Here is a 27,643-nt window from a genome sequence, read left to right as displayed (position 1 = left end):
CTCCCACACCTCTGTATCATTCACCACATATTTATGTCATATGACTATAAACAAAAGCTTTGTTTAAAGACCCTCTAATTCCTGAGCTCATGTTAAGATCACTTTTATAATCTATGCCTGATGCATTTGGGGCATTATCTTTTATAAGAGAGTCTTGGTTTAGCTTTAGTTTTTTGAATATTAATCTTATCCCCTTCCATGCCTCCAATAACTATCTGCTTCAGGCATATTGTGAGAGTATACGAGTTTTTCCCTATATTTTAGGGAGTGTTAGAATCCTTTAAAAGTAAATTATTTCTCTGCCAGAATATATAGCTTCCAAGAAAGATAAATTGGCTGTGGCCATGACACTTACCTTGTTTTTAATGAATTTAATTTTGGAATTTCTGAACATCCATGCAGTTTTTGGATACAAAACTGAATTGCTAATTAGTACAACTAGGTTCTTCTAGCCCAGATTCTATTACTAGCTAGTTGAGTTCCCTTTTCTTATGATTTATATAAGATGTTAATATGAAAATGGCTAATTTTTGAATCTTTAAAATTCAGTAATTAAGGAATTTCACATTCCATAAGGCCTATGCAAGAAAAAATTAGGAGAGCTGCATTTTTGATTGACAATTGAAGGTGTGAATCTGGGGACAAACTTTAGAGCCAAAATATTGTTTGTTTGTTTGTTTGTTTTCCAAAATGGCTCAGAGAAGGGAACACATGCAACCCTAAGTGTCATTTCTACATATTCTTCAAGTGACTCCTTAAGGAGGGCTTGAGGAATGACACTGTAGCACTTGGAAAGGAGTGTCATCTAATAAAATACAGTAGCTTTTTCTGGAAAGAATTGATGCTAGCCCCAAGCTGCTGTTCAGTTTTGCTCTCTGTATGACTCAAGTAAAACAAGAGAGAATAAAGTAACAAAGTCTGGAGATCTTAAAATCTGGAGACAGAAAAGATATTAGCACTAGGCAAAATTCTCAGAGTTCTCATATGGAATATGTACATGTGGATGTGTGTGTGTGTTACTTACTGTGATTACTTAATTACCCATTCTTCAAAACAGATGACACTGATTATTCCCAAGATTCATCTTTAAAATAACAGGAGATAGTAATAAAAAGAAGGGTCTCCAGAGAAGGTTTTACATTATCATATCACTCCATCTGGTAAGTGTTCTGCTCAAGGGCCCAGAAATGTTTGTGCAGGTCTCATTTGATATATTTGTGTATCGTTGGTTCAAGTCTAAGTCCAGCAAGCCCCCATCACCATTTCATCCTGTCCCCTAGACCCTGTACTTCACTTTTAACTTCTCTGTGAAGAGCAGGAGGACCCAAGAGGCTGTGGGCAAAGCTCAGACAGAGCCTGGCAGAGGAAGATGTGGGAGCCCTAGTCCCTTCCTCAAATGTTTGTGCCCAGTCACTCTCTTATGCTTGAGTTTCTTCTGAAGCTCCATTTGCAGAGCTGGTAGAAGGATCAGGTGGAGCCATCAAGCCATACCTCTTGCTCGCTGTGTACTGCAATGGGGAGAAGAGCACAGGCCTATGGAACACATGTGGTGAGGGGTCCTTGTCTTCCCCTGGAAGGATGAGGGATAAAGAGGAGGGACAAGATAAGAAAAGCTTTCATGTCCCCAATTCAAACCAGCAACCTATCATTCTTTTTATTCATGTCCCCTATTCTTCTTATTCATATTCTTCCACTGGAAAGGAAGACACACAGGAACTGAGATATACAGCAAAAGATGCTGTCTGTGTCCACCTTAGAGATTAACAAGCAAGAAAAAAGAAAATAAAGCAATAAAATAGAGAAGAAATAGATAAAAAGGTAAAACTCATACTTGAGTCTGTGTGTGTGAGGAAGTGTGTACATACATGTATCTCATGTGTTCTGTGGTGGTAAAAGCAAGTTGTTACAGCCTAGAGGTGAGGTGCTGCCTCCTTACTCAGTGGGCCTTCTGAGCATAGGCTCCCAGCAAAATGCAATCAGTTTTTGCATATTAAAGGTAGCCTGTGCTACTGCATGTCAATTTCCCCTCATTTTCTTGAGCAATGACATAAGTAGATGAGAGAATGTGAATCAGGGAGCCAAAAGACATGTTCGAGGCCAGACGCGCCAGGACTGCTGTGGGACGTGCAGTAGATCACAGAATGTTCCAGGGTCTCGATTTCCCAGTTGGCACAGTATATGCTGGGCAAGTTGGTCTCAGAAGGCCTCCAGAGATCTGAAGTCTCCTGGGCCTCCTTCTGCATTCTTCTGTAGTTCATATCTATTTCCTGAAATAAGAAAAAGTCCAGATTTGAAGCCAAGGAAAAGTGTTTGGCAGGTGTTGGCTTTGTGGGGGAAAAAAAAAAGAGGCGTTTCTGTTCACACTCAACTAGGAAGAGTCCCTTTTTCCAACAGGGTAAAGACGTGGAAAGCTAGCATTTCCCAACCTTTGGATGTGAGGGTCCTCTTAGAGAAACTGAAGAAAGTATACAGACACACTCTTAAAAAAAAAGAAGTACAAATGCACAGAACACTCTAGATAGTTCCAGATGGCCTGTGGACCATTTCAAACTTACTAGTAAGCTCCAGTTAAACCCTACTGTGAAGTTTCACCCTCAACTGTTCTTATAGATTGCTTGCATTTTCCACATACCCTTGATAAGCATTGTGTCCTTCATGCTTTTGATGTTTAGCTAAATAAACAAAAAGCAAAGCACTCTCTGGAATCACCCGGGGAGTACCCTATGGATTAGAGTCCATCATTTAGAAATCAAACTCATAATGATCTAGTGGCACGAGCTCATTACACCTGAATCCTTTCTGCTGACTGTGCTTCTTACTATATGCCCCTGACTCTGACAATTACACCAGCTTAAAATCACACCAAGTAAAACCAAACCAGTCTGTGCATTTATGTGGAAAAGTTAGGGATCATGACTCTTTCAGTCAGCTAAATAGCTCATAGTGCACCCTATGAGTCAAGAAAATAAAATAAGCTATTTCCCCCCCACTCCTGTTAGGCCTAAGATAGTCAGGACAGCCTATTGGGGCAGTTCATTCTTCTTAATAACCTTTTCTACCTTACATCCTGTGTACAAGATACCCCTTCCAAGGGTGAAACATTTTTTTCATCTACTAGGGATTTGATTGAGCCAACACCAGCACAACACATGTATAAGGGGGTCAGGCAAACCAATTGTGCAGCCCTAATTCTGAACCAGGAGATCAATACTCCACAGTGTAATTCCCCCGTCAGCAATAATTGCCCTCTATCACAGCAACACAAGGGAGCTAAGTTCATTACAACGTGTTTGCTGCCACTTCTCTCATGTACCTCCACACTGCTATTTCATAAATAGTTCAGACACCCTCACCTCCTGATCTTTTTTGTGTTAAAGCATGTCTCTTTTCCAAGCTATATATAGATTCATTCTTCCAGACCTTGGTACACTGGGAGCATCTATATTTATGTCTCATCATTGCTTGTCTTCAAAAATATAAAACAGTAATCAGGCAGGTGGAATCCTTGGTGTAGGCCCTTGATCCTCTGGGCATCAAGTCAAAATTTGTGGGTAGAAGCCTAGGTTGTTTTCATTAACAACCATAGCTGTGTTAAGGCACATCCCTGAACTATCAATGAGAAACTATTTCTGACTAAATAACCCACTCACTTAGCTCATCCAGGTCGTCTTTAGTCCCATTTTTCCATACACTTTCTTTTGTCTTTTTTTCTCTTTCTCACTTCCGTCCTCCAGTACAGTCTACCTTTGCACTAACAACCTAAGAAACAAGATAGAAAACCAATTTGGAAAAAAAACCCTCAGTTTTACAATGTTGTTTTTATACCCCTTTGTTTTTATGTGCCATTTAGAGAGTAACATTATGAGTTAGAGGAAAGCTATTTGACCCGGTTGAGCTATATTTTGGACTATTACTAATACCTTGAGTTCAATATGCAGTGCCCTGAACCACACATCAGTCCAGATAATGTTCCAGAGCTTAGCTGATATCTGAGGCAGTCCTGTGCTACATGTTACATCAATAGATCCAAGCAATTCTGTTAACCTTAGGATCATTGGCTGGACGCAGGCACATTCTTCAGCTTTAGCTATCTGATGAATAACCCAGATTAGCCACACAAACAGAACTACTAACAAAGAAGCTCCAGGTCCCATTTCTTCAAAAGTTCCTTGAGGAGTGACATAAAACCCTTCAAAAACATTTAGCATCCCTCCACAGGGGAAAAGAAAGTGCCTCTGTGGGAGTTGTGGAATCCACCACCATATGTCATGGGACTGGGTAGAGTCTTGCCCACCTGTGCATTGGGCAATGATCATATAGACCTCAGTCCTGGCTGTTGACCCTGCAGTGGTCCCTGGACCAGCTGCAGCCCCTCTCAGCCACATTCCAAAGTGCCTGGAGAACGCCGTCTTACACAATAAATCACACACTTGAGAACCTATTAAGAAGTCCATGTTTCCAGCAGAGAAGTCCCAGCACAGCATTACAGCCAAAAATAGAGTGTGGATGTTTTGGTGAAGGAAAGAGGAACAATGTGACTTTATCTGTGTGACCCATCCTCCAAGGCTGCACAGCTGAGTGCCAAGCGAGATATTCTCAGCTTGTGATTTTTTTTTCCTTCAGGGGGAACATAAGAATGTATGAGTGAGCACTGGCTTCCCCAGGTGTATGTAATGTTGTCAAAGAGGCTCACTTCTCCCTTGCTCCATCCAGAATGCTTAACCATGGGCTGCATGACTTAGAGGCTGGGAGAGGGTAGGAGAGTGACAGAAAGGAGTTCAGGAAGGCACTGAAAAGGACATGAATCCTGAATCCTACTAATTAGTTGTCTACTCCAGCATCCAATCTTACTCCAAGAATCCTACTCCAACAAGAAGCCTTCCCATGAGTTGCCAGTGATGCCTTACTCATGGATTCTTCAACTGGCTTCTGGTTGCTCTGTCATTTTGCAAGCATCACCTGCATACTCCCATTTCTTGACCAGCTCTTTGTGTGTGCTCCCAACATTAGAAAGAAAGAAGACTAGTGGGCAGGCACGGAATATCAGCCCAAATCTGAGAGCTAGAGAGAAACCATAAACTTGAGTTCTGTGACACTGTTGGGAGAGCAAAAGGGAAGCATTAGCTTATGGCCTGGTGTATTATAGGATTAAGATAAAGCAAACAAGCTTACGAACTCTGCCATAAGAAAATAGAAAAAGTGTGTAGCTGGCGTATCTACAGAAGATCTGTGAAAGCCTCTGATGGAGGCTTTCCTCCCTGGAATCCCTAATAAAGCCGACAGAAGGTATTTCTCTCCAGAAGCAATTAGTGAAAACTGTATGGTAACTATTACTGCAAATGTGAAAAAAAGAAATGCAAGAGTTCAAGGAAAATTTAAGAAATTAAGAAAACATGAAACAACCAAAGAATCACAATAATGTTTTAGTAACCTACCCCTAAAGACATGGAGTTTTGTAATTTTCTTGATAAAGTATTCTGGGTATCTATTTTAAAGAAGCTCAATGAGTTATATAAGAAGACACAGAAAGACAAGTTCACGAAGTCAGGAAAACAATACACAAACAAAGTAAGAAGTTTAACAAAGAGCTTAAATCAAAAAAGAAGCAAATGAAATTCTAAAGAATACAATGAATGAAATATAAACTACAACAGAGGCCATCAACATCAAAGTGAATCAAACAGAAGGAAGAATCTGTGAATCAGAAGGCAGAATCTATGAAATTATCCAGCCAGAGAAAAACAATTAAGAATAAAGAAAGTCTACATGATCTATGAAATATCATCACAAGAAGCAACCAGCACACTATTAGTTTCACAGAAGGAAAAGAGAGCAAGAAGAGAACAGAAAACTTATTAAATAAATGATAGTGTATGAATTCTCAAATCTGAGGAGACATTTGGATACCCAAGTTCATGAAGCTTCACAGGTCACCAAATAAACTCAACTTAAAGAGATCATCACTAAGACACGCTATTTAAAAAAAAAAAAACCTGTCTAATCAAAGACAGAGAGAGTCTTAAAAGCAGCAAGAAAAAAATATGTTTTTAATTTACAAGAGAACCCCCATAAGGGTATAGGTGCATTTCTCAGCAGAAACTATAGGCCATGAGGTGTGTGGGTTGGGGGGAGAGCAAGAGGGAGAATGTTATAGTCAAAATAATAAAAGTAAAAGAAAAAAACTGCATGAAAGGAATACTTTATTCAGCAAAGTTGTCCTTTACAAATGAAAGATAAATACTCTCCAAGACAAGCAAAAACTAAGGAAGTTCAGCACCACTAGATCTGCCTTACCAGAAATTCTAAAAAGAGTTTGTCAAAGTGAAATAAATTTATACTAATTAGTAACATGGAAACATATACAATATATAAAACACCAGTAAAGGTAGGTATATAGCCAAATTCAGGATACTCTAGTACTGTCATATGGTAGTATGTTAACCACTTAACTATAGTATAAAATTAAAATATCTATAGTAAAATAATATGTGAATGAATACACAGTATAAGAGAGGCAAATTCTGAAATAAAAAATATAAAAAGGGGATTAAAAGGGTAGAGTGTTTGCATTCAAAGTTAAGTTGCTAGCATAAAATAGGCTATTATTTCTAAAATGTTTCCTGTTAGCCTCATGGTAACCTCAAAGCAAAAGTGTGCATTAGCTCCACAAAAGTTATAGAGAGGGGAATCTAAGCATACAACTACAGAAAATCATCAATATACAAAGTAAGGCATGATAGAAGGAGAAAAAAATAAGCAAATGACAAAAACACTAAAATGGCATTAGTACATCTTTACCTATTAATAATTACTGTTAATGCAGATGGATTAAATTTTGTAAATCAAAAGGCATAGACTGGGTGGGTATAAAAACAGAAGCCAATTATATGCTACCCTAAAAGACTTACTTCAGCTTTAAGAACATGCATAAGCTCAGAGAGATATAAAAAGATAATCCATATAAGTGGGAACCAAAAGAGAGTAGGAGTAATTATACTTACTTATATTAGACAAAATGGACTAAAGTCAAAAACTGTAACAAGAACAAAGATAGTCATGCCCTGGCTGGTGTAGCTCAGTGAATTGAGCACAGGCCTGCGAACCGGAGGATTGTGGTTCAATTCTCAGTCAGGACACATGCCTGGGTTGCAGGCCAGTTCCCAGCAGGGGACCCACAAGATACAACCATACATTGATATTCTCTCCCTCTCTCCTTCCCTTCCCCTCTAGAGATAAATAAATAAAATCTTAAAAAAAGAACAAAGATAGTCATTATACAATGATGACGGGGTCAATTTATCAAAAGGATATAAAACTCATAAATATGTAGGCACCCAACATCAGAACACCTAAATATATTAAGCAAATACTACCAGGTTTGAAGGGATAAATAGACAGCTATCAAATGATAGTTGGAGACATCAATACACTTTCAAAAATGGATTGGATAGATCATCCAGACAGAAAATCAACAAGAAAAATTTGGTCTTGAACTATATTTTAGCCAAATTGAACTAACAAACATATACAGTACATTCCATTCAATAGTACAGGAAACACATTCTTCTGAAGTGCATATGGAACATTCTCCAGGAAAGGTCATATGATATGTCACAAAGTAAGTCTTAGCAAATTTAAGAGTAAAATTATACCAAGTGTCTTTTGTGACCTCAATTGTATGAAACTAGAAATCAAATATAGAAGAAAAAGCTGGAAAATAAATTATGTGGAAATTAAACAACACTTCTGAACAACCAATGGATCAAGGCAAAGTCAAAATAATTTTTTTAATCTTGAAATAAATGAGAATGGAAACACAACATACCAAAACTTGTAGGGTGCAGCAAAAGAAATTCTAAGAAGGAAGTTTATGCTGATAAATGTTTGTGCTAAGAAAAAAGAAAGATCTCACACACACACACACACACACACACACAAACCCCATCTAACTTTATATCTCAAGGAAATAAAAAAGCAGAAGAAAATAAACACAGTTAGCATAAGGAAGGGAATACTGGAGCAGAAATAAATGACATAGAGAACAGAAAAAACACAGTGAAGAGCAACAAAACTATGAGATACTTTTTTTAAAGATTAAAAAATGGCAAACCTTTAACTATACCAAGAAAAAGAGAGAGAAGACTCAAATAAATAAAATAAAAATGAAAAAGACCGATATAACTATTCTCGAAGAATATAAGCAAATCAAATTCAAGAGTGCATTAAAATGATCATACACTATGATCCAGGGGTAAAGATGGTTTAGTACATGCAATCAATAAATATTGCCTTGGCTGGTGTGGCTCAGTGGATCGAACATGGGCCTGTGAACCACAGGGTTGCCAGTTGGATTCCCAGTCAGGGCACAAGCCTGGGCTGCAGACCAGGTCCCCAGAATGGGCACTCAGGAGGCAATAATACATTGATATTCCTTTCCCTCTCTTTTTCCTTCCTTTCCCTTCTTCTCTCTCTAAAAAAATAAATAAAATATTTTTAAAAATGAATAAATATGATATACAGCATAGTAAAATGAAAATCATAATTGTCCCACAAATACAAAATAAATTAAAAATATAGCATTTTTCATGATAATATCTCTTAACAAATTGGATATAGAAGAAATATATTTCAACATAATAAAGCCACATATTAGAAGCCCACAGCTAACATTATATTCAATGGTCACATGTTAAAAGTTTTTACACTGAGTTCAGAAACAAGACTAGAGTGTCCACCCTCACCATTGTATTCAACATAGTACTGGAAGTCTTAGCCAGATGAGAAAATGAAAGAAAATGCATCCAAATTGGAAAGAAAGAAGTAACATTTACCTGGTTTGTGTGGAACTACAGAAGACCCCATATTCCAAAGCAATCTTGAGAAAGAACAAAACATCAAAATTCTTGATTTCAAACTATATTAAAAAGCTATAGTAATCAAAATAACATGGTACCAGCATGAAAAAAAGAGGCACATAAATCATGGAATTGGAAGCCCAGAAACAAATTTTTACCTATGTAGTCAACTAGTATTTGAAAAGGAAATCAAAGGGAGAACAATAGTCTCTTTAATAAATTATGTTGAGAAAACTGGATATCTACATGCAGAAGAATAAAATTAGACCCATATCTTACAAAACTCAAAGGAAATTAACTTGAAATAGATGAAAGACTTGAACATAATACCTGAAACAATAAAACTCCTAGAAGAAAACATGGAAAAATGTCCTTCACATTTGGTCTTGGCAATGAGTTTCAGAGATGAGACCAAGAGCACAAGCAACAGAAACAAAAATAAACAAATGAAACTACACTGAAAAGCTAAAAACCTGTATAGCAAAAGAAACAATAAAAAATCAAAGGTAACAAAATGGGGAAGATGTTGCCAAAACATATATTTGATAAGGAATTAATATAGAAATATATAAAGAACTCATACAACTCAATAGCAAAAATACACATCTCCTTTAAAAATGGATGGAGGAGCTAAATAGACATTTTTCCAAAGAAAACATATCATTGGCTAAAATGTACATGAAAGTATGCTCAACATCACTAATCATCAGGGAAACAAATCAAAACTGAAATGAGGTATCACCATAGTGTTAGAGTGGCTATTACCGCAAAGGTAAGAGAGGACAGGTGCTGGCAAAGATACGGAGAAAAGGGGAGCCTGGAGAAATGTAAACTGGTACAGTCACTATAGAAAGCAGTATGGAGTTTTAACAAAAAAATTCAAAATAGAACTACCATGTGATCCAGCATTTCCACTGCTGAAGATATATTTAAAGAAGTGAAATCAGGATCTCGAAGAGATATGTGCACTTTCGTGTTCACTGCAGCATTATTTACGATAACCAAGACATGAAAAGAATCTGTGTATGAATAAATGGATTAAAAGATATTATATATATACATATATGTATGCATTTGTATATGTGTATATGCATGTATATATGTGTGCGCACATGTGTGTGTGAGTGTGTGTAATTCAGCTATGAGAAAGAAGTAAATCCTGCCACTGTGACATCATGGATTAGTCTTGAAGGCATTATGCTGAGAGAAATAATCCAGACAGAGAAAGGCAACTGAAATACCACTACCCATGGTCTAACAAAACTCACAGAAACAGAGAGTGGTGGTCTCCAGGGGCCGAAGGGTGGGGTAAATGGGATGTTCATCACAGGGTACAAACTTCCATTTGTAAGATAATTTCTGGGGATCCCATACACAGCGTGGTGATTATAATTTGCAATACTGCCAGGTGTACTTGAAAGTTGCTAAGAAAATAAATCTTACACGTTTTACCACAGGAAAGAAGAGGTAATTATGCAAAGTGACGGAGGTGTTAACCCTACTGTGGTAATCATTTGGTAATATGTAGTTATATCACATTATCATATTGTATGCCTTAAATATGCACAATATTATATGTCAGTCATATCTGGATAAAGTTCAGGTGTATATTGCCTTAAGGGAAAGAAGGAGTCACAGTAAACTCCAGGTTCCCAGTGGGTAGCACTTTCTGGCATAAAAGGTACGCAACACGGGCTCACCGAAAGTCCTCACTTCAACACTGGTGCCCTGTGAGCACTTTAAAACACCCTGTGGGAACGTTAGGACTCCACAAACAGTTGAAAGGGGAATTCAATAGAGTTTTGAGGTTGCTGACCTATTTATGTAAGGACTTCTTTCAATTCAATTATTTTCTGAATCACATTGTCTTCTTTCTGGTGCATCTATCTGTATGGGTAAACAAGTACCTTTCTAGAAATCAATGAATAGCCACCAATCATGAGAAAAATAATTACACTTGGAACTGGAAATGAAACTACATGGATTCATTTATTCCCCACTATTTATTGGGGACATAATATATTCCAGAACTTGCATTAGGTGCTAGAGATAAAACATTGAGCAAAACAAAAATTATATTTCCTAAGATATTTCCAGATTTTAGGAGGAGAGGTAAGTAATAAAAATCTCTCTTCCCTGCCCTTCTCTCTCTCTCACACACACATACAGACACACACTATAAATGTGCTCTCACAGGTTGCTATGAACACATGTAATGTGAAGAAGCACCAGGAGTCCAGGAGGTTTTCCTGATGAGCTGAGACAGCAGTGGGTCCACTAAGGGTGAGAAGGATTTACCTGTGCAGGTTGGAGGAGGGAGGGAGTGAGGACACAGTAAATATAGATACTGTGTCTTCCCTAAAGTCAGAGGAAAGACCACTATTACAGGAAAAACCTTCATGTACAACTTTAATCTTCTCATATATATCATTTTAATTGGTTACTATTTATTTCAGGTATGGGGAATCTTCATACATACAACTGAATGCAGGCCATTGTAACTGCCAATCATCTTTCACACCCATTTACACACACAATTCTCCAACCTGATGCAGCACATCTGAATGAGTCTCTGATGACATCCCTATCAATTCAGAACCTACAGGATGAGGGCCATGGGATGTGTATTCTAGACGAATTCCCCAGATGATTTCCCAATGAATTCATTGGTCCTTCCAATTGTCTTTATCTCCACGAATGGGAGCATCAAACTTGACTCAAATCTGAAACCTAGGATTTATCTGGGTCTTCCTCTCCCTCATCACCCCCATACAATCCATCAGAAAGTTGTGCCCTTTCCACTGTGGACCAAATATGCATCCAGTTCTCTCAGACTTTCATACCACCTTCCTCAAGCCCGTTATTACTCTACAATAGTCCCTAGCCATTCCACAACAGCCCCGAATGAGCCTCTGTTTCCTACTTTCTTCACATAGCTGCTGAGGTGATGTTAAAGAAGCAAGCACACACACAAAACCTATCATTCCACAGCCCATTTGTAGCTTTTGACTCATTTTAAGTTAGTTAATCCAGACGACTCTCCCCTGGAGCAAGGACTTCTGTGCCCAGTCACAGGGAGCGCACAAGGTCGCTAGAGGCGCAGCCAGGATATTAACCAGGGGTCTCACTCTGAAACCTGCAAGCTCAGTCTCTGAGCTATAAACCACCTTCAGTAAATACCATTTTTATTGAATTCTAAGATGCACACTGTTTAACTTAAAGAAATTTGGAATTGAAGTCGTGCCTTGCAGTCAATGGCATGTCAGTTTAATTGGCATCATTTTCCTTGCGGTACATAAAATAACAGCATGCCTTACCACTGAGGGCTCTTAGAGTTGGCAAAATGCAGTATTTGTTGAATGAATGCGTGGGGGCAGTCAGGGGGCCTGCCCTGGCCATCTCTGCTTTCATTGCTGCGTCCAGAGGAACGACACATGCACAATACTTTGGACCTTTGGAAAAAATCAGTAGGAACCTACATAACTATTCTTAAAGTCGCCAATTATTTATGGCTCCAATTAATTATATTTTCACATACTTCATTAAAAACACAAAGAGAAAGTTACATTCGAGTAACCTATCCTTTGCTTAACATTTCTGGATGACTATTAAACATTTACAAACAAATATTTCTTCCTAACTGCTATTGTGAGATCTTTTAGGGCTTTCAGCTCATCCCATTTTACTTCCTTCCAGGTAGTTTGAGCAAATGGTGCTAATTTTAGTCACCATTATCATCCTCTTCTGTAAGTCACACACTTCTAAACATAGCCCAGTATTTTCCTATGTTAAAAGAAAATCTTCATCAGGTAGATATGATTCCTGACTCTCTACTGGTTCGCATGTATTTTATTTATTACTTTATGTGGATGATGTTGATTGGACATTTGGGATCTTATAGCATCATGATCAGTGAGTGAGGAATATCTACCTATACAACCGTACGCCAATAAAAGTATTAAAAATAAAATTTTATACTCACCTCTTAAGAAGCACTTTTACATACTGCATCTCATTTAATTCTCTCTAAACCTCTCCATAACTATGTACAGAGACAGAGCCTTCCACACTCTGCATCTTCACAATTATGCCTTTCTGTGAACACTCTCTGAGCTCTGAAATGACTACTTCACACAGGTCAAATGTCATGAATTAGCCAAGGAGACACTGGGTCATGCATCCCAGCAAATTCTGGAAGTGCTTTTCTGAGTGGTAATGAGCCTGCATCTGCAGAACAGAGCTTACGAGCATGGGTTCCATGCCCCCAACATACAAAGACTGGGTCAGAGAAAATCAATAGGGCAGGGCCCGGGCAACTAGAACCCTGGAGTGAGTATCTAATTATGAACGGCCTTGTCCTTTATCCTCGTATCCTTGTGTAACACATGTTCTCTGTGTGCTATGACACATACAGGGTTGAGACACACTGCAGACTTCTTAGCAGGTTAACCTTCCATCTGGGCCCCATCCATCTGGCATGCTTCCCTGCACATGTCCATGGGGTGCCCATACTCTGGTCCATGTGAGAAAGGCGCTGCAGAGCCGTAGCGTGTGCAGCCCACATGGCTCGTGCTGCGGCCCCACATCTCCGCTACACACATGCTAAGACTCACTCACCATCCAAGTCAAGCGTTGCCTCCTCCCCAAAGATCCTGTACCTGTTCAGGGTTTTTGAAAAGCTCTGAGGCTCTGGAACATTTCTAGAGGATCTCTGGGGAACTAAAACGCAGAGTGAAAAAATACTAGGACACTCTTTGTCTGTTGGCTCCTGCTCTCCCAGAGACTCAAATGCACTTCCACAGACTCCTCCTTCCGCCAAGACAAATTTCCTGGGTGAGATTTCCCAGGGGGCTGCATAGTGCTAAGGCAAGGTGTATGGCTGAAACAGTCTCTGTGGTCAAGCCTGAGCTGTGGCATTTCAAGCAAGACAAGTGGCTAAAGCCCGTGGATACAACGTGCCTATTGGCTCTTAATGTAAAATGGCATTAGCAGCCCAGCCGTTAAGCAGAGCTGTAATGCCAGAGGCCCCAACACCCTCCAGGAGCCCACAACCTCTGGGAGTTTTTACCTTCAATTCCATTTAAATCCGAGAGGCTTTGCTACTGCTGCCAGTTCCAGAGCTACTGCCGAGGCTCAGGGAGAAGCTGTTATGAAAAGCTGAGGCTGTTGCTAAGCAAAGGAGGTCTCAGGGAGGCGACTGACAGAGCCAGAGCAACACCTGCTTAAACTGAAACTGACGTGAGCGCTCCTCTCAGCTTTAAGCTGCTTTTGTAAGGGTTAGAGTTCCATCGTGAATATTGAAAAGGAGATAAGCACAGAAAATCACAGTTCCTCCAGATAGGCGCCTCCTTAGCAATGGGGCAAACCAGGAAGGTAAGCAAATGGGGTTTGGGTGTTGGGCAATGTGAGGGTCCTCAGCATATTTTTAGTGCCCTAGCAACCCTGTGTCCATTGTCAGGGACAGGTAGGCTGCTTGGAGGAGGCAGATCCAGTACTTTAACACCCTCTACCATCCTCATCCAGCAAAAAGTATCCATGGAGGAAAAATGGCTTCTTCCTGGTGAGGAGACTTTTAGACTATGATTGTAAGAGAGCGGGGCTCATGACATCTCACGTTTAGATGATTTTGAACCAGAGGAGGCCAGAACCGTCAGTCATCAGGCCTGTTTTCCTTTGGGAGCCCCTAGCACGGGCTCAGTACTGTGCTAGGTGTGCTGGGAGATTCAGGGGGTCCGCTCAGGGACCCTCCAGGCAGTCTCTCACTGTAGCACTGATACACAAAACAGAGATTCATTTTATAAGATCGAGGAGTGTGAGGACATCTTACGAAGTGTTGCGTAAATTCTCTGGTTGGCAGTTGTCCCAAGGAGACAGGGTGGGAGGGTGGCTGGAGGCCAGGCGCGTGGCAAAGAACACTCTAGTCAGAGCTTGGGAGACTGGGCTCAGACAGCAAGCAGAGAAGTCCTCCTAGCAGGGGGCCCCGTGAGGAAACTCAAAGTTGGAAATGAGCAGAACAATGAGACCTCTCCCTGGTGAGAAGAGATGACACACGATGGCTGAGACCCACGCAACGCAGCGTTGGCTGCCCTCTAATGCACATCAGCAAAGGCCGTGAAGGGCTCTCCACAGACAAATGCACTCAGCTCAGTGTGGTTGAGCTCAGGTAGGACGCTGGTGCCGGCTGGCTCTCCTGTGGGTCACAGTCCCATCTTCTATTATTTCAAAACTTGTCATCTTGAGAACTAGAGGAGTTGGTTCCTGTTTCCTTAAGCTGAATTGGACTCTTTTTCTGCTAGTGGTGAGTTTAATGGGATGAAAAATATAATGAAAAGAGGAAAAGGCAGAATTATATTCAAGCCTGGTGCTTTAACGAGAACCCAGTACCAGTGTGTAAGTAAATTTTCACATTTGGTATGGGCAGAGGTATCAGTGGATCAGGATGGACCTCTGCCCTGTAGGAGCTAGGGAACCCCTGGTCTGCAGGTCCTACATGCTTAGTGTTGAATATCTTCCTGTGCCCCTCCAACCTGATCACTTTTCCTGTCTACCCTGCTCTGTACTTAGGAGGCTGGTCTTCACTGACAGCCTTAATTAAGCCCCCTTGTTTTGTAGGTACAGGCTAAATTCAGCTCATGGGAGCCACCAGCAGGAGATGAGAAGGGAGAGGAGAAAGAGGGCATTTTATTATCTGAGCTACTCCCTGCTGGACTGAATTTGGCAGTGGTTATGCCCCTTCCTAAAAGCCTTGGGTCCCGTCAGCTGGCTATCTCCATGGCTACAGATCTAACCAAATTCTCCTAACTGCTCAATGCCCTTGGCCTTTCAGGTTGAGGGACAAGAGTAGCTTCCCACTTTTGCTAGATCTGGGGTATCTCATGTTTTTTCTTAATCTCAAATGCATCAATCGGTCTTCTTGAGCCCTTGATCACCTCTTTTCAACCACCCTTTTGGATCTTCCCCATGCTTCTTACAAAACCGCTAGATGGTCTACCCATAGCTCCATCATGGAGAAGTCCCAGAGGCATCTGGAAGGCAGGGTGGCTGGGGTTTCTGAGAGGAACAGGGACATTCAGGGGACTTGCAGCAGGGACTATGTAATAGATAGTGTGGAAGCATTTTCATAGATTTGTAGCCTATAATCATATAGGTGGGTACTGGCTGCCTATCAGCTCCATCCTGAGAATTAACTGCTTCTGTCTCATTTTTCCAAGAAAGAAACCAAGACTCAGGAAGGTCAGATGAAATGGGCCATTATAATTGCCCTGTCGGCAAGGGTTTGGGCTATAGCTTATGAATCCTTTTAGGATGGTGAATGCCACATTCTATATATAAAATCATAACGTATAAAGGAAACATGTAAGAAATTCTTTCAAAAGGGGTCAGAACCCTGACTGCATTTATGTTCTTCACCTGTGATTTTTTTTCCCCGACTCAATGAATTTAGTTTCTCTGCTCCCTGGAGAGAACTTATAGCAGAGACCTTACCTAATTCTTTGTTTAGGTACAATGCGTAACGTGTGTCTGGCCTTTAATGAATGTCTAATAATAGCCCCTGTTCATGGGGGGGCCCACACTCAATGCCATCGCTCCCTGTGTCACACACAGACCTGTGAGACAAAACAAGAGATTGCCCGTTTTCCATAGAAGGCATAGATCAGCCCTGGAGGGAGCTTTCGGAGGTTCTATAGTTCAACTTCCTCGTCTCCACCAGGGACTGGGCTTGAATAGTGAAAATCAGGGCAATGTCACCCACGGCACCTCTGCTCAGGTCCCTGGAGTCCCCTCCATTCCCCCTTCTCCCCAGCTCCGATGGCCCAACAGCCTGAAGACGCCTCCTCCACTCTGATCTAAATCCCTCCGGCCAGATTCTGCCTGCCACAGTGTGCACAGTGGGGAAGAGAGAGCAGCCACAGGCCAGGCAGGAGGAAACAGATGAAAAAACAAAGCAAACCAGGTAGAGAATTACGGTAAAGGGCTGAGAGGCAGTGGGTTCGTTCCTTCAGAGCCCAAAGCAAAAGCATGTGCTGTTTTAAGGGCTTTTGAAGGCAGTGGTGTGGGTGTTCACACCACACCACTGCCTTCAAAGGGACAGATGCCAAGCATCCCCTGTGTTCCAGGCCCTGTATTAGACACTAAGCATCTAGGGATGGATACAGGTATAGAAACCAGATATAGGAATGAGTCCTGTCCATGAGGAGCATTCCTTGTGTAAAAAGAATAGCAATTAGAAAACAATATTATGGTTTGTTATTTATTCCTTTCCATATTCAGAGAAGACTTACTCTGTTCCTGTAGCTTGAGAAATGAGCAAGATAGTTGCAGGGTGTTCACTTTTCAGCAGTTACTTTCCAGAGTCAACCAATAACTGTTTCTGATGAATAGTCAAAGTCATCAGAATAGTCAGAAACATAGCTATGCCCAGTGAAATGTTCCCCATCAAATCATCCAGTGTCTTTTCTATTCAAATTTGTTTTTTCCCATCACCTGGAGAATGGGGCTCCCATACAGAGAGAGGATTGAAATGCCCTGGAGTCAGGACTGTCACCTCCCAGATGCACGATGAGGGGGATTAACACCGTGGGGCCAGTGCCCAGGAAATTACCCAGCGTTTGCAAAGAAAGGAGCAGCTCTGTGTTAAATGGCAACAGCATCTCTGTGGTGAAAGATCTGAAGTGACTCAGAAATGGGCATCTGAGGCAATTTGGGGATGTGGATCCTTTCCTGACCAGCAAAACCTTCTCAGCACCAGCTGTGCATCTCGGTGACAGAGGTGGAGTCTTCCTCCTAGCTAATGCGGCTCTCCCTAGTACACACTCCTGGGGCCCATACACCCTACCAGTCCTGAGCCCAGTCTGCGTGCGAGGGCTCACTTTTCAGGAAACATCTCTCCCACCCAAAAGGACCAGCCCCTGTGACTCTGCAGCTTCCAGGACCCACAGGCTCATGAGCTAGAACCCAAGTCCCCTGTCTTCCCAGATGCCAGCAGGCCCTGAGCAGAAGCACTTTGTTTTTCTCTCACAAAACACTAGGGACCTTGTTCACCCTTTCCTTAGGACATACTCGAAAACCTGCCCTACCTCCTCTGCAAAGGAGGCTTCACTTAGTAGTTCAGGAGTGACCTCCCTTCCAAGGGACTCGCCCGAGGACTTCTTGGGTTTCAAGGTGGCCACTCGGTGACTCCAAGGAGACTTTTCTGAATTTACTTGAATGCTCAGAAGTGTCTGGCACCACCTCAATGAAAGAGACAAATGTACACATATACGGGGTGGGCCAAAACAGGTTTACACTTGTTTGTATGGAAAATAAAAGAATAATTACTTGGTAATGATATAAGAACAATCTCTGTGGTGTACTCACAATTTAAAAACTGCTTTTGCCCCACCCTGGGTATCACCTCAATGGCAGACCCTGTTATAAAATTTTTGGTATAATCCTGGTCAAGGAAACTAGTCTTAGGAGAATCTACTAAAGACTTTCACATTCAGCCCTGGTGGAAGCACGAGGACTGGATTTATCCTGATAAGCAACAAGAAGAACTGAATATAGGTACTCAGATTTCCTATATCCAATGGGCTATATGATCCAGTAGGATAATATAGGCAGCATAGCACAGTCGCCCACAGGAAAGAAGGAGGAATAGGTTAGGTCAACAATGGTCTGAGCTTACTGCTCAAAGAGAGTGTCCCGGCCTCAGAGCGCGGTCCCAGTCTTAGGCCTGTGGTCTCCTGGGCTGAGAAAGATCAGAATTCAGGGAGGTCAAAGCTGCCAGAATCCATAAGCAGAGCATCAGAGAGAAGAAAACCCCACAGAGAAAGGACACTGAAGCTATGACCAGGTTCCCGTGAGTCTTCCCGGGAAATGGACCATGTGCACATGTAAGTGCCCGTCCTATGTGAGACCCACGACTGGCTGGGAAAGAAATCATTTCCCTCATCAGAGGTGGGGACAATTGAGCACACATCCCACAGTCTGGGACTCCTCCCTGGCCTACCAGGCCAAGAGCTGCTTTTGAAAAATAAATCAGTTGCTTAACACAACAAACATGCAATTTCTACTTGTGGAATAATCCCGACTGGGTGCTTGTGGTCAGCCGGGGAGTGGACACAGTGCCTGCATTCAGCCGTGGGTCTGGATGGAGGCAGGTTTGGCCACGTCCAGTGTTGGCTTCAGGGCTGCTGTGCATGTCAGCATCCCCCCGGAAGATCAGAGAGGAAAGAGAGACTCGACACACTGTGTGTGTGCCTTAACCACTTTGTCATGGAAGTCACACACATCATGCCTTCTCTCACTATTTTGGAAGATGTTGTCACATTGGCCCGTGCACACCAGGACTTGAAAATGAAGTCTCTCTGCTTGAGCAGCCACTTCTCAACATCAGTGAGGCTTGGCTTCTGCAGCAAACATAACGACAGTCTAGTGGGACTTTTTGCTTGTTCCTTTCAACAACTGATGCTGGAAAGAAAGCTGAGGGGTAGCTGGTGAGAAGTAATATGGTTGCCATCTAAAGATCAAATCAGGACTCCAAAAAAATCACCGAAAACACTAAGCGTACAGCCAGGTGCTGCAAAGTGACCTTCGACCCCATAAGATTATCAAGGAGCTGAAAATCTCCTATCACCTGGTGTCACCTTAGCCAGCATAGCATAGCTCCGAGTGCTACTTCCATGTTTGTGGAGATGCTGCTGTAAGCAAACCCACTTCACTGCCAGTCATATTAAAGTGTAGCACATACAGTGATGTACGGTACTTAGCGCTTGACAATGATAATAACACTGTATTGCTGGTTTATGTATTCACTATCCTACAGTTTTATTGTTATTTTAAAGTGTACCCTTTCTACTGATAAAAAGAGTTTCCTGTAAAAAAGAATGCTGTGTTGTGCCAGCAGCAGTCCCATAGAGCTCCTGTTCACTGCATTGCTTGATTGCATTATATTACCTTTGCTTAATTTACTCTTGTGCTGCTTTGTACACAAACAGTAACACGCTGGGCAGGCTGGTTGCCTAGGAGCAGTGGGTGGTACCCCATGGCCAAGGTGTGTGGGCTAGACCATCTAGATCTAAGTGATGTTCACACAATGGTGATGCTTGTTCAAGTGGTGTTTGCACAGCAATAATGTTCTCTCAACAACAGAATCCCCTATCAACACATTCCTCAGAGTGGATCCCATTTGTTAAGTGATGCTAGACTGTATTACCCACTGCACTGATTGCCCACCATCCTACTGCAAACTTACAATCCTTCTCATCCAGACTAGTTCAAGCCTCAACCAAGCTGTGATGAACTGACATGGGCAGTTGATGATTTGGTTTCACGTTTGCTCTTGAAATCATTATCATTTTATCAGCATTTGAAAAAGTAAGTGTCAAAGTCATATTTAAGCAAAGTAGTCAGAATTAGAGAAATGCTCCTTTTCCCTCTTGTGCACAAGTCGCCCACCTGTCATTACTAGGGAGTCCAAGTTCAGGAAAAATAAGTGATTACAGGCAAATCACGATAACACAACTTCTCTGATGTAGCTGCCCTTCTAAAATTTGTCCAGTGCTGTGGGTCCAAACCAAAGCAATGTTTAAAAACATCTTTTCAATGCTGTAATCACTTTTGCTAATAGTCCTTTGAGGATAATTCTACTCCAGTGACTAAAAGCCTCGTTTTATCCAAAAAAGTCATGGGAGAATTGCTGCAGCTACAACCCTCTTTCATGGAAATGGAATGCGTGGATATAAACTGTGGTTGGTGGTTCTCGCTCAGCCCATGGTGCCCGTGCTGAGGGGGGCCTCTCGCCCCCTAGGCATTGATTCGCGTGAGAGAAAAGCAGGACTCAAAAAGAACTCTGTACGTCCTAGGTCCTGGGCAAAGGGTGAGAGACAAGGCATTGACTTCATTTCTATCCTATGGATTCAGAGTCTAGGAGGGGAAGGGATCTCCTTATTTTTGTGAGGAAAACATCACACTTACTAAGGAACACAACCATGTTGAGGCTTCTAGGGATGTTTTCGTAACCCTGAGAGACCAAGTTTTAAATGGGGCTGGGCATTCCCACAGAGGGAGGGAACAGCAGTGGAAATGGTGTGGTGTCTCACCGATGGCCTCGAGGAAGCCACAGAACAGAGGCCGTGGCCTTTGTGAGATATTAGAACAGAAGGAACAAAGAAATGGCCCAGGGAGATGGCAGGTAGACACAGGTCCAGGAGATGGCTGTGAGGTTCTACAGCTGCTCAGATAAGGGGGACAGGCCAGCAGTGCTCATGTCACGGAATTCTCAGGACATGAGAGCAAAGGCTGGAGTCAATGGGGTTATACTTCTGGTGACCTGATGCAAGATCTGGGGCTTCTGGGGCAGTGCCCCCTACTGGGGCACAATCACTACAACTAATCACTATGTTTAGGATAGAATCAGAAGTACACTTTGCCTCCAGCTGCCAAATTACCCAGTGGCCCACGGAGCAGATTTGCCTTCAGTACCAGAGTCCTGGCGTATCACAGCACAAGAGAACACAAGTCATCGGAACTGCTTTGAGGTCAGGATTGGTGCCCCTGAGGGATGCCCTCTTAGGAATGGAACATAGCAAACAGGAAGGAGGACTATGCTATTTTTTATGAACTTTCTAAAGCAGTAAACTATTTTTTAAACCTCTCAAAAGCATTTGGGGAGGAAGAGCCTGGGAAAATAATATGCATGTCAGGATCCATCTACGCCCAGTTTCTAAAGCTGCAGAAGGCTTTTCTCGACCTAGAAAGGCCAATAGCAGACACACTAAGAAGACATCAAGCTGTGTCTGTTCTGCGTGGACATCTCTGTAGCAACGTGACAGACAGGAAAGCCCAGAATAAGGTCCCAAGAGTATCTTCAACTGCAAAAAATTTTATGAAGTTTAGTAACAATACCTAAAAAATATTAAGCTGTGACTGCACCAAGCTATATAGATATTATAAGACTGGCAGGTCCCGGAAGCAAAGCAGGATAATAATTGTAAAAGTGTACACAAGCTCCTGCATAAAATGTCATCTGCGATTTCAAAACTACTATTGCCTCAATACCTGTCACCAAGGACTCAACTACACTTAAACAGCAGCTGGTCATGTGGAGGCCATTGGGACCTGCCGGTCAATTTTCTTCACCCGGAAACACGGGGCAGAGAAGACCCTGCGCAGGTGCTGAGAAGCTGCTACGGGAGGCTGCGCACAAAGAGGCACAGGATGGAAATCTTCCCCCCAGGCAAGGCTCTGTGGGCACCAATCCGCCCTTCTATAGTCATAAGGAACCAGATCGAGACCAAGTCAGCCAATGAAACTCCCCTCTAGTCTGTAGGAGCAGAACTGGAGAAGAACATAGTGTTTGAGAGCCCAGGGATTCAGCATTTTTGGGGGAGAGGGTCCTTGAAGTGGGTTCTGTGGCAACCACATCCTAAGGAGCCTGGATCAGCTCTCAGAGAGGAATACTTCTAGAAAGTTCTAAGACCATGTGAGAGCCAATGGTCCATTTTCAGTAAGGCAGGTGTATTAGTGTCCTGTTGCTGCTGCAACAATTGTCACACACTTGGCAACTTAACACAGCACACATTTATTATCTTATAACTCTGGAGGTCAGAAGCCCACTCTCAGTCTCCCCGGGCCCAGCCCAGGTATTGGTACGGCTGGTTTCTTCTGGACACTCTGGGGGTGGAAATCGTTCCCTTGCCTTTTTCAGCTTCCTGAGGATGTAGGCAGGTTCCTGGGGTAAAGCAGGATAATGATTTGAAAAGTCTATAAGCCACTGCACAAAAGGCCATCTGTGATCTCAGAATTACTAATGCCTCAGTACCTGTCACCAAGGACTTACCTACACCTACACAATTGCTGATCTTGTGGAAGCCATTGGCACCAGCTGGTTAATGTTCTGTGACCTGCTTGTGTCTTCTTCCATCTTCAAGGCCGGCATCGTAATCCGCCACATCTCTCAGGCTCTCACACCTTTGCTTTCCCAGTTACATGGCCTTCCTGACTCTGACGGTCCTATATCCTTCTTATAAGACCTCATGTGATTGGATTAGGCCCTCCCAAATAATCCCTAATAATCTTAAGATCTTTAACTTAATCACACTGTCAATTAGATACCACCTTGCATTTTATACAATGGCCATTTTCAATAAGACAAGAAATAAATTGTTGGTGAGAGTGTAGAGAAAAGGGAACCCTCATTCACTGCTGGTGGGAATGTAAGTGGTTACAGCTACTGCAGAAACTAGTATGGAGTTCCCTCAAAAATTAAGTGTAGAGCTGCCCTATGGCTCAGAAATTCCCTCTTCCCTATGTTCACTGCAGCATTATCCACAGTAGCCAAGACAGAAACAACCTACTAAGTGTCCTTTGATGGATAATTAGTTAAAGATGTGGTATGTATATACAATGGAATGCTACTCAGACATAATAAAGGGTGAATACTGCCATTTGTGATGACATGGATAGATCTTGAGAGAATCATGCTAAGTGAAATATATCAGACAGAAAAGGACACGAACAAATAATTTCATTTTTATGTAGAAAGCAACAGACAAAACAAACCCATAGACACAGATGACATTATGGTGGGAGGGGAGGAGGGGAGGGGAAATGAGGACGAAAGGGTCAAATACAAGGCGACGGAAGGAGATGAGATTTGGCGGTGAGCACATAGTGCAATATACAGATGATGTGTTATAAAATTGTACATTTGAACTGTATATAGTATTAACCAATGTCAATGTAACTCCATTAAATTTAATTTAAAAAATACAGCACCCAACCAAGAGGGCTTGGGAAGACCTTCCTGATGACTGGAAGCAGTGGGCAATGACTGTTGCATTCATGTCTGGCAGGCCTGTGCTAGGCAGGAAGAGCCTTGTCTGGGAGGCTGTCTTTAAGAAGTTAAAACTCTGCTTCATGTGCAGCACAACTTCTAATGATTCTGGGAATGGTAGATGAGGAGCATTGCCCCAAACCTCTGCAAACAAGGCTGGCTGTCTGCCATGGGAGTGTGCTCAGCGGGTAGCCTAGAGCTGTCAGTCCTGTGGGGCCGGCCACAACACTTAAGAACCACCTCGCTCAAGGCCAAGTGCTGCCTGAATGGCCCACATGTGCTGACAGAGAAGCAGGTCTAAATGCATGGCTAATTTGATTGGAAGCATAACACTCTGAAAGGCAGCACTTTCCCCAGAGCTCTCTACCAGCTCATCCAACACTTTCCTAGCCTGAGTTATGGTTGGATCTCTCCTTATGCCCAATTCTGTTTCCTTTCCCTTCCTTTAACAGGTGCTGATCCTAATAAATATCTGGCTCCCCAAATAGTTCACAATCCAGTGTTTAATGGGAGTTATCTTTGTTCACAGGAGCATGAGCAGACTCTGTAAAACCTGAAAATGGGAGCACTGATGGACCTGAGCAAGGCTCAGTGGCAACCAAGGGCAATATGCTGAGGGGAAGGTGGATGCTTGTTCAGAACCTAGCTCCCTGGGGAGACCTGGCTGTGGCAGTGTGTGCCATCACGGCCGCATGGACCAGAGCTGTTCTCAGTTGTGACAACATGCTGCAGCCAGAGGAATGGCAGGACGCATAGGGTACTCCTGTCCTCTCTGCACAGTGTCTCAGTACAATGCCCTCCTCTTGCTCCTCTTTAGCACTAAGTGGGTTTCTAGGGTCTTGGATAACTCCTGCTATGTGCTTTAGAGAGTGAGGTGCTGCTTTCTATTAATGGGGGCATGAGGGTCCTTGAGTAACTGATTGGAAATATGAAATAGATACGGATATATTTGCAATTAAAACTGTCAAAGTAGGTCATAAAGATATCATTTAGATATTCAGATTGACACTAGCATTAATGCATACTACCAAATGAATGCTAACACTTAGACCCTCCATTTCCTAAGTATAGAAGTTATTTCATTTTCTTTACATATAAGAGAGGCTCAATGAATATTGCTCATGAGTATATGGAGTGGGGTAGTGAACAGAGTGAACTTAAATTTCTTTGTCAGAAAAGGAGATAGAATACTGAGGGAAGATGAACCCTTGGTTTCAGAGGGGTGACTGTGGAGGTCCCCTCTCTCCCCTCCTCTTTGTCCTGGCAGCAGGTGGGTAGCAGTAGACCGTGGGTCTTGCTTCTCCGTGGAGTAACTGCAGGAGCTCAGAGATTCTGTACAGTCTGCTGCTCTTGTCATCGATCATCACATGAGGCAGATTATGCGTTATCAGCCTGCATCGCTGTGTACCTAACACAACAATTTGAAAATCATGGTGGTAACTTTTCATATTCTCTCTCTAAGGCAGGGGCTCAGAAAGTATATGTCCCCTGAAAGTAGAGGTTTGTGGATGTTTTATAAGAGTCTCTGCCAAAGAGTCCAGTCAGTGCAAATCATCAGGAGATGAATCAGGCTGAGTCTGAAACAGAATGGGGAACAATGAGGTAGGCGCCATTTATATAGGAGTGGGCAGACAACAGCAGTGTTGCTCTCTCCCCTGGGGCCCCCGTTTGTCCTGGAGAAGAAAGGCATGAGCTCTGGGCCTCTGGGAGATGGCCAGAGTTCCCACTTCGAGGTTAGAGGCAAATAGCTCTCAACACCCTACTGTATAATTAGCAGGGTCACAGCCAGTCTTGAGGCATGTCACAAGCAACTTGTTGGTAATAATAAAGTAGCAAATTTTGTCAATGATTTCTTTCCTCTTACATTAGATTGTGTTAAGACTTCTTTGATTGTACTGGGAGATAACCAAATTGGGTCAGTTTGAGGAAAAAAGAGCAACTCCCTGCAGGCTCCAGGTAACTACAAGAACAGGGGGACAGCTGGAGGTCACCCTGGACTAGGAGCACAATGTCCCTGGGGCATGTTCTTATCACCTTTAAAATCTGACTTTTCTCTGCCTGCTGGATTCATTCTTGCTGCAGGACAGCCTCCTCTGCATGGCAGGAAACACAGCCACAAACCACCCAAAGCCTTGAATACCACATGCACTTTGCCAACAGAGCGTCCGGGGTCTCTGTTCCAGGTTTGTTTGAACATCTCTAAGGAATGATTCCTGTTGGCAGGTCTTAGATCCTGCAGCCACCTCTCAGACAATCAACTGTGGCCAAGGTGTCAAGGTGTGTCACATTTCATTTCACCTGACTCCAACAGAAGCCCAAATTTCCCAGATAAGCCTGTATTAGCCAGACCCAATCTCAAAACCACTTAAATAGCCATTACTCTGGTCCAGTCTTGCACCTGTCTCCAAATTAGATTCTGGTCTGGAACTTACATCTCTCAGTAGGCATTCCTCTCCATGTTGAACTTCTTCCCTAAATGTGGTGCTCATGTTCTTATCCTAACTGCCTTGTAAGATACTACATCCCAGTTATTTTCTCAACTGGAGTCTGATCTCTGTGTGTGTGTGTGTGTGTGTGTGTGTGTGTGTGTGTGCCTGTCTCTCTCTCTGTCCCCCCCCCTCATTGTCCCCTAAATACCCTGGGTCTCTACTCCTTGCTCTCTGTTGCTTCCTCCAAACCACTTTTTCCTTGCTCAAAATCCCCAAGCCTTGAATCAGGCCATTTAAATGTGTCTCCTCATCTATTGACTTTCTCTCCCCTCATTCACTAAGGCCATGAGCACTTGCTTCATGATCATCTTGTCTGCCCTGTCTTGCATATCCATGAGGACAATTGCTCAGACTTCCGGCTGTTATGTGTGCATTATTTTTGGGCTGGAGGGGCTGGATGGGGTTCAGAGGACCAAAGGGAAAGAAAAGGTAGTGAAAAAAAGCGAGGCTTCAGCGTCACCCTGAATCACATATGATTCTTCCGTAGGTAGTTCAGGGAATGTTAGGCCAGGGGAAAGAACGGCATGAACAGCCTTACAGGGACTAGAATCGGTCTCATCCATTTCGGAAACTGGAAGTGATTTTGATTGGCCAAGACCTAGGGGAAGTGAAAGGGGCCACATGGGGAGCAGACATGGTGCAGATCTACACTTGGGAAGGCTGTCTGCGCCATGTTTAAAGAGCACCTTCTTTCTCCTGTGTTTCTGATAAAGGGCAGTTAACACTTTGTTTTAGCTCCTGTCTGTGTCTTGATCACACTCGTGCATATGATACAATGATTCGTTTAGTAGGCTCTCTCCTTTGTGGATTCCTGAGAGCAAGGACTGTTTTGCTGGTCTTTGCATCTCCTTTGTCTAACACAGAGCGCACGCTGGGTGGTCCCTCTCACTGAACCAGAGAGTAAACTCCCGGGGGCGTGCCTGAAGATTTACCGTTTATAGAATTTTTAATGAGAAAAAGACTAATGTAATAAAAATGTATTCCAAGTTAGGAATAATAGCATCATAGACAAATGTTAGAAACCCATGCAATCCACAGCCCACAGTCCACAGGAATAAAATGTGACTGCCAATCTCTGAAATCTCCTCTACAGAATGACGGTTAAGCTGGCCATGTCGAGGATGTTGTGAACAAAGCTAATGCTTCACACGGCTTTAGTGGGTTACTGTCTTCAAGGTGCTTTTCAGGTACATTATTGTATTAAATCCTCTCCATCAAGTTTGGAACAGTGAGAGGTAAGTCTTATTATCCTTCCTATGAAGAAAGTAAGGCCAAGATTGTTGATTACTTGGCCAAGGTCATACCACAAATAAGCAGCAGAGCCTGAACTTAAACTGGGATCTTTGGTTCCAAGTACAGCAGTCTTTTCATTGCTTCTCACTGCCTCTAGCTAACAGCAAGGACATCTGACATTGGAAACACTGTGTTTATTTAACAGGTGAGGTTGCTATATGGCACCACTATCTCAAAAAAAAAAAAAA

The 27,643-nt window shown here is 42.6% G+C and overlaps 1 protein-coding gene across 1 annotated transcript in view; it reads right to left on the bottom strand.

Moving 5' to 3' along the window:
* Positions 1-2,094: 2,094 nt before the first annotated feature.
* OPCML (opioid binding protein/cell adhesion molecule like) overlaps positions 2,095-27,643 on the bottom strand; it is a 548,902-nt gene continuing 523,353 nt past the window's right edge. Inside the window, exon 7 of the mRNA XM_037138274.2 lies at positions 2,095-2,267. Within this exon, the coding sequence (XP_036994169.1) occupies positions 2,197-2,267 (71 nt within the window). The 3' untranslated portion in view covers positions 2,095-2,196. The remainder of the gene's footprint in view (positions 2,268-27,643) is intronic.

Source organism: Artibeus jamaicensis, unplaced genomic scaffold (genome assembly GCF_021234435.1).
Source record: "Artibeus jamaicensis isolate MK-2021 breed Jamaican fruit bat unplaced genomic scaffold, CSHL_Jam_final scaffold_660, whole genome shotgun sequence".
NCBI lineage: Eukaryota > Metazoa > Chordata > Mammalia > Chiroptera > Phyllostomidae > Artibeus > Artibeus jamaicensis.
Note: the sequence above shows the minus strand (reverse complement) of the source record. Positions and strands in the feature narration are given on the sequence as shown.